Source organism: Ranitomeya imitator, chromosome 2, assembly GCF_032444005.1.
Source record: "Ranitomeya imitator isolate aRanImi1 chromosome 2, aRanImi1.pri, whole genome shotgun sequence".
Classification (NCBI taxonomy): domain Eukaryota; kingdom Metazoa; phylum Chordata; class Amphibia; order Anura; family Dendrobatidae; genus Ranitomeya; species Ranitomeya imitator.
In genome coordinates, this window is record NC_091283.1 from 240,070,348 (window position 1) to 240,085,754 (window position 15,407).

At 46.0% G+C, this 15,407-nt stretch overlaps 1 protein-coding gene across 1 annotated transcript in view; it reads right to left on the minus strand.

Moving 5' to 3' along the window:
* The window catches only part of LOC138662849 (oocyte zinc finger protein XlCOF22-like), a 91,433-nt gene that overhangs the window by 28,720 nt on the left and 47,306 nt on the right, over positions 1–15,407 (minus strand). Inside the window, exons 2-6 of the mRNA XM_069748827.1 lie at positions 14,063–14,212; positions 13,756–13,935; positions 13,549–13,672; positions 13,368–13,465; positions 13,079–13,169 (exon numbers count right to left, since the gene is read on the minus strand). Coding sequence (XP_069604928.1) covers positions 13,079–13,169; positions 13,368–13,465; positions 13,549–13,672; positions 13,756–13,935; positions 14,063–14,212 — 643 coding nt within the window. The remainder of the gene's footprint in view (positions 1–13,078; positions 13,170–13,367; positions 13,466–13,548; positions 13,673–13,755; positions 13,936–14,062; positions 14,213–15,407) is intronic.

Here is a 15,407-nt window from a genome sequence, read left to right on the forward strand (position 1 = left end):
CTATGGAGAGAATAAAAGGGGCGGTCCCCCTCGCTCCCACAGTTGGGTTACAGAGATTGCGAGGAACCACCCACCAGATTTTAGTAGGTCATTCAATATTATCATTTATTATTAGTTAACTTAAGTATGGCTAACTACAAGAACCAAACACCCTTAACCGTGCTCCTAAATAAAAAACCTATAAGGGTGGGAAATAAAGGGGTGCTGTCGTGGCTCTATAAAAGAGCATTACCGGTACGTAATCCGGTGTTTTCTCTTCGCCACGACAGCACCCACTTGATCACCGTGTTAAGAACTGATCTACCAAAGGACAAGTCAGATGAGGAAGACAAGTCTAATCTATAGTGATTATAGAAGGTAGTAGGAGAAGACCAGGTTGCGGCCTTACATATCAGTTCTATTGGAACCTCCGCTCGTTCAGCCCAGGATGATGCTATCACCCGCGTGGAATGTGCTTTTACGGTCTCAGGCGGATTCTCCCCATTGGATGAATAGGCCAGACATATTGCATCCCGAATCCATCGAGATAAAGTACCCTTCGTGATTCCAGCTCCTTTTCTATGACCCTGGAAGGAAACAAAGAGAGCCCTGCTCTTCCTCCAGGCACTAGTCCTATCTAAATAGGCTATTATGGCTCTCCTCACATCTAATGTGTGGTATTTTTGTTCTTCCTGATTTGTAGGGTTATCATAGAAGGAAGGAAAATTTCTTGCGATCTGTGAAATTTAGTGCATACTTTGGGTAAGTATGAAGGGTCTGTCTTTAGGACAACTCTATCTGGGAATATTGACATAAAGGGAGGATCTATCGATAGTGCCTGTATGTCGCTTACTCTTCTCGCTGATACTAAGGCGACAAGAAGAGCTGTCTTGAGGGCGTCGAAGATATCTGGACTGTCGGATCGGAACAATGAAGCAAACTTTTTGACTTGCCTGTTGTGTCTTGTTGCAAAAAGGTCTATCTCGGGAGTGCCCCATTTTTTTACTATCATGAAAAAGATACGACGACTTAGAACCCATTCTCCTTGGTGGAGGGTGTGGCGACTGAGGAAATCTGCCTTCGAATTGTCGATTCCTCTCACATGCAGTGCTGATAGGGATAGAAGGTGCTCCTCTGCTATGGCTAGAATGTCGTCGGCTATAGACATGAGAGCTTCTGATCTTGTTCCTGGTTGGTGGTTTATATATGCAACTGCTGTCATGTTGTCTGAAAGGATTCTTGTATGCGTTCCGTGTAGCTGCGGAAGGAATTTAGATAAGGCATGATAGATAGCCTCCAGCTCTTTTTTATTAGAAGAATCATCCGATTCTTTAAGAGACCACAGACCTTGCACTATTTGATCTCCTAAGTGTGCTCCCCAACCACTAGGACTGGCATCAGTGAAAATAGTTTTTGAAGGTTTAACCCCTTTACCCCCAAGGGTGGTTTGCACGTTAATGACCGGGCCAATTTTTACAATTCTGACCACTGTTCCTTTATGAGGTTATAACTCTGGAACGCTTCAATGGATCCTGGTGATTCTGACATTGTTTTCTCGTGACATATTGTACTTCATGACAATGGTAAAAATTATTTGATAGTACCTGCGTTTATTTGTGAAAAAAACGGAAATTTGGCGAAAATTATGAAAATTTCGCAATTTTCCAACTTTGAATTTTTATGCAATTAAATCACAGAGATATGTCACACAAAATACTTAATAAATAACATTTCCCACATGTCTACTTTACATCAGCACAATTTTGGAAACAAAATTTTTTTTTGTTAGGGAGTTATAAGGGTTAAAAGTTGACCAGCAATTTCTCATTTCTACAACACCATTTTATTTTAGGGACCACATCTCATTTGAAGTCATTTTGAGGGGTCTATATGATAGAAAATACCCAAGTGTGACACCATTCTAAAAACTACACCCCTCAAGGTGCTCAAAACCATATTCAAGAAGTTTATTAACCCTTCTGGTGCTTCACAGGAATTTTTTGAATGTTTAAATAAAAATGAACATTTAACTTTTTTTCACAAAAAATTTAATTCAGCTCCAATTTGTTTTATTTTACCAAGGGTAACAGGAGAAAATGGACCCCAAACATTGTTGTACAATTTGTCCTGAGTATGCCAATACCCCACATGTGGGGGTAAACCACTGTTTGGGCGCATGGCAGAGCTCGGAAGCGAAGGAGTGCCATTTGACTTTCAATGCAAAATTGACTGGAATTGAGATGGGACGCCATGTTTCGTTTGGAGAGCCACTGATGTGCCTAAACATTGAAACCCCCCCACAAGTGACACCATTTTGGAAAGTAGACCCCCTAAGGAACTTATCTAGAGGTGTGGTGAGCACTTTGACCCAACAAGTTCTTCACAGAAGTTTATAATGTAGAACCGTAAAAATAAAAAATCATATTTTTTCACAAAAATTATCTTTTCGCCCCCAATTTTTTATTTTCCCAAGGGTAAGAGAAGAAATTGGACCCCAAAAGTTGTTGTACAATTTGTCCTGAGTACGCTGATAGCCCATATGTGGGGGTAAACCACTGTTTGGGCGGATGGGAGAGCTCGGAAGGGAAGGAGCGCCGTTTGACTTTTCAAAGCAAAATTGACAGGAATTGAGATGGGACGCCATGTTGCGTTTGAAGAGCCACTGATGTGCCTAAACATTGAAACCCCCCACAAATGACACCATTTTGGAAAGTAGACCCCCTAAGGAACTTATCTAGAGGTGTGGTGAGGACTTTGACCCACCAAGTGCTTCACAGAAGTTTATAATGCAGAGCCGTAAAAATAAAACAAAATTTTTTTCCCACAAAAATTATTTTTTTAGCCCCCAGTTTTGTATTTTCCTGAGGGTAACAGGAGAAATTGGACCCCAAAATTTGTTGCCCAATTTGTCCTGAGTGCGATGATACACCATATGTGGGGGGAACCACTGTTTGGGCACATGGGAGGGCTCAGAAGGGAAGGAGTGCCATTTGAATGCAGACTTAGATGGAATGGTCTGCAGGTGTCACATTGCGTTTGCAGAGCCCCTAATGTACCTAAACAGTAGAAACCCCCCACAAGTGACACCATTTTGGAAAGTAGACCCCCTTAGGAACTTATCTAGATGTGTGCTGAGCGCTTTGACCCACCAAGGGCTTCACAGAAGTTTATAATGGAGAGCCGTAAAAATAAAACAAAAATTTTTTCCCACAAAAATTATTTTTTAGCCCCCAGTTTTGTATTTTCCCGAGGGTAACAGGAGAAATTCGACCCCACAATTTGTTGTCCAATTTGTCCTGAGTGCGCTGATACCCCATATGTGGGGGGGAACCACTGTTTGGGCGCATGGGAGGGCTCGGAAGGGAAGGAGCTCCATTTGGAATGAGGACTTAGATGGAATGGTCTGCAGGTGTCACATTGCATTTGCAGAGCCCCTAATGTACCTAAACAGTAGAAACCTCCCACAAGTGACACCATTTTGGAAACTAGACCCCCTAAGGAACTCATCTAGATGTGTTGTGATAGCTTTGAACCCCCAAGTGTTTCACTACAGTTTGTAACGCAGAGCCGTGAAAATTAAAAAAAAAAATCTTTCCCCCCAAAATTATTTTTTAGCCCCCAGTTTTGTATTTTCCCGAGGGTAAGAGGAGAAATTCGACCCCAAAAGTTGTTGTCCAATTTGTCCTGAGTACGCTGATACCCCGTATGTTGGGGGAAACCACCGTTTGAGCGCATGGCAGAGCTCGGAAGGGAAGGAGCGCCATTTGGAATGCAGACTTAGATGGAATGGTCTGCAGACGTCACATTGCGTTTGCAGAACCCCTAATGTACCTAAACAGTAGAAACCCCCCACAAGTGACCCCATATTGGAAACTAGACCCCCCAGGGAACTAATCTAGATGTGTTGTGAGAACTTTGAACCCCCAAGTGTTTCACTACAGTTTATAACGCAGAGCCGTGAAAATAAAAAATCTTTTTTTTTCCCACAAAAAATATGTTTTAGCCCCGAGTTTTGTATTTTCCCAAGGGTAACAGGAGAAATTGGACCCCAAAAGTTGTTGTCCTATTTGTCCTGAGTACGCTGATACCCCATATGTTGGGGTAAACCCCTGTTTGGGCACACAGGAGAGCTCGGAAGGGAAGAAGCACTGTTTTACTTTTTCAACGCAGAATTGGCTGGAATTGAGATCGGACGCCATGTCGCGTTTGGAGAGCCCCTGATGTGCCTAAACAGTGGAAACCCCCCAATTATAACTGAAACCCTAATCCAAACACATCCCTAACCCTAATCCCAACAGTAACCCTAACCACACCTCTAACCCTGACACACCCCTAACCCTAATCCCAACCCTATTCCCAACCGTAAATGTAATCTAAACCCTAACTGTAACTTTAGCCCCAACCCAAACTGTAGCCCTAGCCCTAGCCCTAACCCTAGCCCTAACCCTAGCCCTAACCCTAGCCCTAACCCTAACCCTAGCCCTAACCCTAACCCTAGCCCTAACCCTAGCCCTAACCCTAGCCCTAACCCTAGCCCTAAACCTAACCCTAACCCTAGCCCTAACCCTAGCCCTAGCCCTAACCCTAGCCCTAGCCCTAACCCTAGCCCTAACTCTAACCCTAGCCCTAATGGGAAAATGGAAATAAATACATTTTTTAAATTTTTCCCTAACTAAGGGGGTGATGAAGGGGGGTTTGATTTACTTTTATAGCGGGTTTTTTAGCGGATTTTTATGATTGGCAGCCGTCACACACTGAAAGACGCTTTTTATTGCAAAAAATATTTTTTGCGTTACCACATTTTGAGAGCTATAATTTTTCTATATTTTGGTCCACAGAGTCATGTGAGGTCTTGTTTTTTGCGGGACGAGTTGATGTTTTTATTGGTAACATTTTCGGGCACGTGACATTTTTTGATCGCTTTTTATTCCGATTTTTGTGAGGCAGAATGACCAAAAACCAGCTATTCATGAATTTCTTTTGGGGGAGGCGTTTATACCGTTCCGCGTTTGGTAAAATTGATGAAGCAGTTTTATTCTTCGGGTCAGTACGATTACAGCGATACCTCATTTATATCATTTTTTTATGATTTGGCGCTTTTATACGATAAAAACTATTTTATAGAAAAAATAATTATTTTTGCATCACTTTATTCTCAGGACTATAACTTTTTTATTTTTTTGCTGATGATGCTGTATGGCGGCTCGTTTTTTGCGGAACAAGATGACGCTTTCAGCGGTACCATGGTTAGTTATATCTGTCTTTTTGATCGCGTGTTATTCCACTTTTTGTTCGGCGGTATGATAATAAAGCGTTGTTTTTTGCCTCGTTTTTTTTTTTTTTTTTCTTACGGTGTTTACTGAAGAGGTTAACTAGTGGGCCAGTTTTATAGGTCGGGCCGTTACGGACGCGGCGATACTAAATATGTGTACTTTTATTGTTTTTTTTTTTTTATTTAGATAAAGAAATGTATTTATGGGAATAATATTTTTTTTTTTTTTTCATTATTTTGGAATATTTTTTTTTATTTTTTTTTACACATTTGAAATTTTTTTTTTTTACTTTTTTACTTTGTCCCAGGGGGGGACATCACAGATCAGTGATCTGACAGTTTGCACAGCACTCTGTCAGATCACTGATCTGATAGGAGTGCAGGCTGCTTCACAGTGCCTGCTCTGAGCAGGCTCTGTGAAGCCACCTCCCTCCCTGCAGGACCCGGATCCGCGGCCATCTTGGATCCGGGGCTGGAGGGAGCAGGGAGGGAGGTGAGACCCTCGCAGCAACGCGATCACATCGCGTTGCTGCGGGGGGCTCAGGGAAGCCCGCAGGGAGCCCCCTCCCTGCGCGGTGCTTCCCTGTACCGCCGGCACATCGCGATCATCTTTGATCGCGGTGTGCCGGGGGTTAATGTGCCGGGGGCGGTCCGTGACCGCTCCTGGCACATAGTGCCGGATGTCAGCTGCGATAAACAGCTGACACCCGGCCGCGATCGGCGGCGCTCCCCCCGTGAGCGCTGCCGATCGCATATGACGTACTATTGCGTCCTTGGGAAGTAAAGCCCACCCCACATGGACGCAATAGTACGTCTAATGGCAGAAAGGGGTTAACCACCCAGGGAACCCCACTGGTAAAATGATTCGGATCTAACCACCAGGTGAGAGATTACCAACAGACGTGTTACAAAGAAACAAGACTATCTAACCGGCCCTGTAACCTTTCTTCCTCCTGAAGTATTGTATACTGTAATTTTCTACTATGGAATTGGGCCCACGGAACAGCCGGAATACATGATGTGAAGGAACCAAGAAGGGTCATACCTTCTCTTAGGGAAATTAGGGGGTTATTAATCACCGATTGTACCTTGTTTATAATTGCTATTTGTTTAGACTCGGGAAGAAAGCACCTTTGATTTATAGAATCTAGAATAAGTCCTAGAAATTTTTGACGAGTTGTGGGGGACAATCTAGACTTTTCCCAGTTTACTAACCACCCTAATTCCTGTAGGGACGAAATTGAATCAAATAAACGTTGATGACATTGAGAAAGGGAGTTCCCCACTATCAAGAGGTCATCTAAATATGGTATTATGAGGGTGTCTTTTAACCTCAAATATGACATTACCTCTGACAGTTTTGTGAAAACTCTAGGGGCTATTGATAGTCCAAAGGGCATTGCTGTATATTGGTAATAACTGCCACCCGTAGATATTGTTGATGCTCAATGAAGATTGGAAGATGGTAATATGCATCTTTAAGGTCAAGATCGGCCATGAAGCAATGGGGAAACAGAAGCTTAATAGTTGACCGAATAGATTCCATTTTAAAAGTTTGGTTCTCTAAGAAGACGTTTAGTCTCCTAAGGTTAATTATTGTTCTAAATGATCCGTCTGGTTTCGAAATCAAAAATAAAGGGGAATAAAAACCCCTCCCTTTTTGATGAAAAGGGACTTCCATTAATACTCCTTTGGACAGGAGAGTTATTATTTCCTGCTCTAAGGCCTCTTGTTGTGATTGAGACCTTAAGTAAGTTAATAAAAAAAAGAGTCCGGAGGGATTATGCAAATAAAACAGACTATGTGATTTTCTGGATTTTATTTTCTCAGTTTGTCTCCCATAGTTGAGGTCTACCTATGATGTAAATTACAGACGCCTCTCATCTTTTTAAGTGGTGGAACTTGCACTATTGCTGACTGACTAAATACTTTTTTGCCCCACTAAGTGTTATTGGGGAACCCCTTCTTCCTCTCACCCGCTTTGGTAAGAATTTCATCCAACTTAGTACCAAATAGGTACTCACCCTGGCATGGCAGACCACATAACTTAGACTTCGTTTGGGGATCTCCTTTCCACCACTTTAGCCACAAGGCGCGGCGAGCCGCGTTGGTCAGACCTGCCGATTCGGCTGCTAATCGTATAGAATCAGCTGAAGAATCCGCTAAAAAGGCAGTAGCTCCTCTAATCAATGGTATGGAAGACATGAGTTTATTCCGGGAAAGGCCACCTTTCAATCCTTCTTCTAAATCATTCAACCAGACTAGCATGGACCTAGCAGTGCATGTAGCCGAAATAGCCGGTCTGAAAGCTCCTGTACAGGACTCCCATGCTCTTTTTAGAAGGGAATCAGCTTTCCGGTCAAGCGGGTCTTGTAAAGATCCCGAATCTTCTACAGGCAGTAAAGATTTCCTAGAAGTGAATGCCACTGCCGCATCTACCTTCGGGGCTTTTGACCATTTGGAGAAATCCTCGTCATTAAAGGGATAGCGTCTTTTTGACGAAGATGGCAACCCTCTTTGTCCCTGGCTTTCCCACTCTTTTTTGACTAAATCCTTTATTGCTGGAATAACAGGAAAAGAATGTCTTTTTCTTTCAGACAGGCCAGCAAACATCACGTCCTGTGGCGTTTTAAGGGTTTTTGCATCTTCAATACCCATGGTGTTACATACTGATTTGACTAAATTGTCAATACTGTCTTTAGGAAAGCATGTATCCTGCTCACCCTCTGAGGATATAAACTCTTGGGAACCGTCCGAATCTTTATCCTCAACATCAGAAGATTGTTCAGACCTAGGAGAATTATATCTTTTCCTATTCTCAGGAATTTTATCCGAGCTTCGAAAGGCTCGTAATTCTTTCCTAATCATACTTCTTATATCTTCCGACCTTACTGAAGACTCCTCACATAAGGTGGATTCGATGCATGACTGGCACAGCTTCTTTAAATAAGTATCTGGGAGTGGCTGAGAGCATAAAGCACATTGCTTATGTTTGGATTTCCCTGTTCTTTTTGCCTAGGGAATTAGATAAAGAGGGAAGTATAATCAGCCTAATAGGGTAGACAGACACTCACCCCAGTGAAGCTGTTGTCACAGTAGCGGCTGAAGAGGAGGAGACGGAGGCACAGATGGAAGAGCCGACCGGTCCGACCTCTTTTCCCTGGCACTCTTAGAAGAAGACCTGCGGCTGCTGCTTGTCCGGCTACCAGGTGTTATAGCGGTGACTTCGGATGAAGGCAACGCTGTGTCCTGGGGAGATGCCATGATGGACGCCGGGTATCAGCGCCGGCGTCCTTTTGTAATGGGGGCCGCCATCTTCTTCCTGCCGCACCTGAAAGTGACCACTACATCCGGGTTGCGGCTCTGCTGTAGGCGCCTGCGCCTCCATCCAGCGTTCGCGCAGGCGCCGTCCTCCTCCTGTATCACCCCGGAAGTTGTGGTAATACTTCCGGTGGACAAATACCGGGCCACACGCTGCCTGTATGCCACCGAGGATGGCGTCACAGGTTCTCTTACCCCAGCGATCTGGTCCCTGCAGGTCGGCTGAATGGACATCCGTGAGCCAGGCGACTGTTGTGGGTTCTGTTTTTGGGCTCCCTCTGGTGGTTACTGGTGGTACTGGGTGACTTGTGTTCTCTGCGGTCTCTGGTGTCCACCTGTTCAATCAGGATATGGGAGTTTCCTATTTATCCTGGCATTCTTGTCATTTCCTCGCCGGCTATCAATGTAATCAGTGTGTCTTTTTACCTCTGCTACCCGCTTCTGTTATCTTCAGGACAAGCTAAGTGTTGATTTTCCTGTTCCACGTTTTGCTTAATTTGTCTTAGTCCAGCTTGCAGATGTGATTCCTTGCTGCTGGTTGCTCTAGTGGGCTGAAATTACTCCTCATGGTCCATGAGTTGGCACATGAGTTCAAGTAATTTCAGGATGGCTTTTTGAAGGGTTTTTCGCTGACCGCGCAGTTCACTTTTGTATCCTCTGCTATCTAGCTTTAGCGGGCCTCATTTTGCTGAATCTGTTTTCATAACTACGTATGTGCTTTCCTCTCATTTCACCGTTATTACATGTGGGGGGCTGCTATTTCTGTGGGGTGTTTCTCTGGAGGCAAGAGAGGTCTGTGTTTCTTCTAATAGGGGAAGTTAGTCCTTCGGCTGGCGCGAGACGTCTAGGTATCATCGTAGGCACGTTCCCCGGCTATTGCTAGTTGTGTGTTTAGGTTCAGGATCGCGGTCAGCTCAGGTTCCATCACCCTAGAGCTTGTTTTGTTTTTGTGCTTGTCCTTTTGTGATCCCCTGCCATTGGGATCATGACACGACTCCCCGACTCTGGCCTCACGGTACCTGCCAGCAGAGGGGGGGAAGCTGTCACAGGACCCCCAACGCTGTTTCCAGCTCTGGAGTCCTTGCCGTCCCTATACAGGTAAACTGCGCAAGCGGCATCCAGGCTGGGCATCCTCTTCTCTCCAGGTGTGTTGTGAATTCTGTGGCTGAGTTCACTTCTGTGGTCACAAGTGGTATTGCAGTCTCTGGGCTTCCTCCCTCAGGTGTTTTGGTGAGCTCGTTGGCTGCCTTGCTATTTAGCTCCACCTGAGTCTGTCTTCCTTGCTCCTTGTCAATGTTCCAGTGTTGGATCTGAGCTACTGCATCTTTCCTTGGGCCTGCTGCTCAGCTAGATAAGTGCTTCTAGTTTGTTTTCTGTTTTTTCTGTCCAGCTTGCTATTAACTTTTGCTGGAAGCTCTGAGAAGCAAAGGGGTGCACCGCCGTGCTGTTAGTTCGGCACGGTGGGTCTTTTTGCCCCTTTGCGTGGTTTTCGTTTTAGGGTTTTTTGTAGACTGCATAGTTCTCTTTGCTATCCTCGCTCTGTCTAGAATATCGGGCCTCACTTTGCTGAATCTATTTCATTCCTACGTTTGTCTTTTCATCTTGCTAACAGTCATTATATGTGGGGGGCTGCCTATTCCTTTGGGGTATTTCTCTGAGGTAAGTCAGGCTTGTATTTCTATCTTCAGGCTAGTCAGCTCCTCAGGCAGTGCCGAGTTGCATAGGTAGTTGATAGGCGCAATCCACTGCTGCTTATAGTTGTGTGAGGATAGATCAGGTACTGCAGTCTACAGAGATTCCACGTCTCAGAGCTCGTCCTATTGTTTTTGGTTATTGCCAGATCTCTGTATGTGCGCTGATTACTGCACGCTGTGTTGCCTGATTGCCAGCCATAACACAGGTGTCTCCCGTAGGAACAGGAAACCAACTGTGGGAGCGAGGGGGACCGCCCCTTTTATTCTCTCCATAGGTTTTTCTGTTCCTAGGGGCGGATCCCCTCTCTCAAGTGGGTGCTGTCGTGGCGAAGAGAAAAACCAACTAGGTAACTCACATAAATGTCAAACTGTATCTCACTTATACCCACCTCACCAAAGTAATGAACCAACTGGCCATGGGATCACCTCCTATCCAGGGAACTACACCTGTTTTGAAAGGAAAGGTCCCGGACGACAGGTAAATAACCTACCATCTGAATACTGTAATGACCAGATAATCCCGCTCCAGGAGGGCAGTCTATACAATGACTCTTTGTTGGTAGGTCAAATCTACCAATTGCCTGATGTATATTGGCTATGTGGGGACATGAAAATCAGGCCTAAACTTAATATCCCTTGGAAATGACAGTGTGCTATGATAAAAGCCCTTATGCCCTTTTATATCTTTGATCTACCTAATTTTTTTTCTAAGCCTCCCAATAGCCACAATATTATAGGCATTATCAACAATCATATCAATGCTATTACTGTATATGCATTATGTAAAAATGGAGGGCAGGTCAGTGAGGGATCAGTGACCTGTCACAAGCCAATAAGATGAATATGTAATCCAAGCACCACATAAAGCCACAGCCCCGCCCTCAGAGCACCAATAAAGCCCTGCCCACAGCCCTGCCCTAGAGCACCACAAAGCCCCGCCCACAGCACCACATAAAGCCCCGCCCCAGAGCATGAGAATCTCATCAACTGAAAACCACAAATACAGATTACACAACAGTAAACCAGAGTTGCATTCATTTATGGTGGCCCATTGGAGCTACTATGAGTCCCGACCAGAAGATTAGAGAAAATAATATTGCTCCCCATTTCAGGAGAGATTGTGCAGTAATCTGAATTTCTTATTATCAAAAACAATGTAATTTATGAGGTGGAGTGAATCCATGAAACCAGGGCTGGAGCCAACACAGCTCCTGCAGGCGGGAATAAATGTATATTACAGCCATCAGCCACGCACAGCTCAGAGATATATCATGGCACAGGTGTGATGGGTTTATGTAGATTATCACAATCCTCCTGGAAGTTAGTCGGTTTTAATATAAATTGAAAAGTCAGGATAAAGGGAAACACTGTTATTGTACAGAAATTCACACTTGGCCTCACTGCACATTTAATGTTGTCGATCATAAAAGTGAAGTTTGGCCAGAAAGACTGGACCTGGTCTTGTAGGGACCATATGATCACATTCAGCAGCACAGAAGGGAGAGAAGGGAGATTCATCCCATAAGATCTCAGGGTTCTAGGAAGCCAACAGCATCATTACCCTCCGCTTTCTCTTACAGGCCCATCAGAATATTTTTCTTCAAGTACCGTATTTTTCGGACTATAAGACGCACCGGACCATAAGACGCACCCCAAATTTGGGGTGAAAATTGCAGAAAAAAAGATTTTTTATAAGATGGGGGTCCGTCTTATTGTCCGAATTTACAGTATCTTACCTGAGGGCTGGCGGTGGCAGAGCAGGGTCACGGGAGGCAAGGTGTCGGCAGAGGTGGGGTGATGCTGGGATGAGGAGGTGCTGGGATGAGAAGGTGCTGGGATCAGGAGGTGCTGGGATCAGGAGGTGCTGGGATCAGGAGGTGCAGTGAGAGGTATGGCGTGAGAGGGGTCCCAGGCTTACCGTGCAGGCAATGCAGGCTTACCGTGGCGGAAGAGGTCCGGTGGCAGAGGTGCAGCGGCAGAGGTGCGGCGGCAGAGGAGGCGCAGTAAGCGGGGTCCCTTTCCCCGGTATGGTGATGCAGCAGCCCGGTATGCAGCAGAGCCGGGTGAATCCTGTTGTTATCGGTGGGCGCGGCCATCTTCCTGAGGCCGCGCGTGCGCAGATGGAGCACTCTGCTTCCCGGGACTTCAGGAAAATGGCCGCCGCGATCTCCATCTGCGCACACGCGGCCTCCCGCGGCCATTTTCCTGAAGCCCCGGGAAGCAGAGCGCTTCATCTGCGCACACGCGGCCTCAGGAAAATGGCCGCGCCCACCGATAACAACAGGATTCACCCGGCTCTGCTGCATACCAGGCTGCTGCATCACCTCACCGGAGAAAGGGACCCCGCTTACTGCGCCTCCTCTGCCCCCACACCTCTGCCGCCGCACCTCTGCCACCGCACCTCTGCCGCCACGGTAAGCCTGCATTGCGACTATTAGACGCACCCCCCATTTTCCCCCCTTTTTGGGGGGGAAAAAAAGTGCGTCTTGTAGTCCGAAAAATACGGTAATTTTCTATCTTGTCAGCACATTCTACGTACGCTGTCATTTGGCTTTATAGTTTACAGATCTGGGAAGGTAACAGCGTCTCCTAAACCCAGGTGGTAGGTGGATCTACCAGGTTGTAAGATCTATAGAAAAAGGCTTTCAAAGACTAAAGTCATTTGAACAGTTTTGGGTGGAGAAGAATGTTGTGGTCTAGAGGCAAAATGGTGATCATGGTAATACGGCCGGACTACACCACCTATAAAGCAGCCACAGCCGGTGACTGAGAAGAATCTGTGACCTCTCTGCATTTAGTGGTTACTACTCACCTGGGTAGTCATATGTGGGAATCTCCTCTTTACACCACTCATCCCCCCTTACATATGTCTCTGTAGTATTAATATGGGTCAGATCTTCACTCTGAAACAAATATTGTAGAAGTCACCGACAGATGGAGAAGTCACATCTATGATCAGCTCTAATCCTGCCATCTCCACTGTTCTCATTACACAGGTATAAAACCTATAATACTGGTGATTAAAACAAGACTGAGCACAAGACCTTCACCAGCATCTACACATCATAGGGGAGATCTCCTGACACCACCTCTCCATCTACCTGATGATCCTGAGGAGCATTGGGATCTTCTTGGTTACAGTCCTGTGGAAGAAGAGGACGGGGACATCTCTCTGGTGTTGTCCTCTTACTGGATAGATCTGGAGGAAACACATACAGGGAGTGAATTCATTATTTACATACAGATAATTATAGGCCGTGTGTATTTAGTCCTGTCTATTACCTGGAGATGTGAGGGGCTGGGGAACCTCCATTATGACGTTCTCGTACAGATCTCTGTGTCCTTCTAAATACTCCCACTCCTCCATGGAGAAATAGACAGCGACATCCTGACACCTTATAGGAACCTGACACATACAATGATACCGTCATCCCCCCGATCTCTTCATAGTGTTATTGTATAATGTCCCAGCATTCCCAGCAGTGTCACCTCTCCAGTCAGCAGCTCAATCATCTTGTAGAGGAGTTCTAGGATCTTCTGGTCATTGATGTCCTCATGGATCAGGAGGTGAGGTGAAGGCCCCGTGATTGGGCTCAGCGGTCTTCCCCATCCCTCAGACACAGGGTCCTGACAGCGATCACTAGAGGTCTTCTTCACCACCGTGTAATCCTGGTAATGGAGAGACACATTAATAAATCTCACTACAGACATTTCCAGAGTCCTCACCTCTAGTTCTGTCCATCTGTTATTGCCATAGATAAGAATGATGTAATGTGAAATCATCAGAATCTCTCACCTCTCCAGTAAGCCGGAAGAGGATCTCTAGGGTGAGATGTAATATCGTCTCCGCCATCTTGTCTTTGTCCACATCCATTTTTGATGGGTAAATCAGGAAAATTTTCTTTTGTAGAAGATCTTCACTGAGAGGATCCGATATTGTAGAAACCTGAATGAGAAGATGAGCCGATGTAACATCGTAAGAATCCTGTGTAATATATGGAGGCACACAGGGGCCAGGAGTAATATATGGGGGCACACAGGGGCCAGTAGTAATATACGGGGGCACACAGGGGCCAGTAGTAATATACGGGGGCACACAGGGGCCAGTAGTAATATACGGGGGCACACAGGGGCCAGTAGTAATATACGGGGGCACACAGGGGCCAGTAGTAATATACGGGGGCACACAGGGGCCAGTAGTAATATACGGGGGCACACAGGGGCCAGTAGTAATATACGGGGGCACACAGGGGCCAGTAGTAATATACGGGGGCACACAGGGGCCAGTAGTAATATACGGGGGCACACAGGGGCCAGTAGTAATATACGGGGGCACACAGGGGCCAGTAGTAATATACGGGGGCACACAGGGGCCAGTAGTAATATATGGGGGCACACGGGGGCCAGTAGTAATATATGGGGGCACACAGGGGACACTAATACTAGTTAGGGCCACATAGAAGGACTTATGGCCCCTGTAGGTTAACCCCTTCCCAACCTTTGACGCACTGTATGCGTCATGAAAACCTGTGCCAATCCGACCTGTGACGCAGCATATGAGTCATGGTCGCATCGCGCTCCTGCAGGCCGGGTGAAAGGGTTAATTGTAATTTCACCCAACCGACAGGGGGAGTTGTACTTGAGTCCAGGGGGGAGGATTCGCCCCCCCCATGGCTACGATCGCTCTGATTGGCTGTTGAAAGTGACGTTTCACTTTCAATCAGAGCGATAGTAATATTTCACCAATGAAAATTGGTGAAATATTAAAATCCAGCCATGGCCGATGCTGCAATAGCATCAGCCATGGCTGGAGACCGCGATCTGCCCCCCACCGCCACCGATCTCCTCTGTCCGGTCATAAACTGTCCTCCGCTCCCCTCCGTCCTCCTGTCCGCTCCCTCCCCCCCCGCTGTCCGAACATCATACTTACCTACCTCCTGTGTCCCTCCCGGTGTCCGTCCGTCTGTTCAATGGGCGCCGCCATCTTGCAAAATGGCGGACGCATACGCAGTGCGCCCGCTGAATCTGCCGAGCGGCAGATTCGTTACAAGTACATTTTTATCGCTGTGATAGAACCTATCACAGCGATCAAAATAAAAACAATAATAAATAAACCGCCCCCCCCCCTTTATCACCCCCAT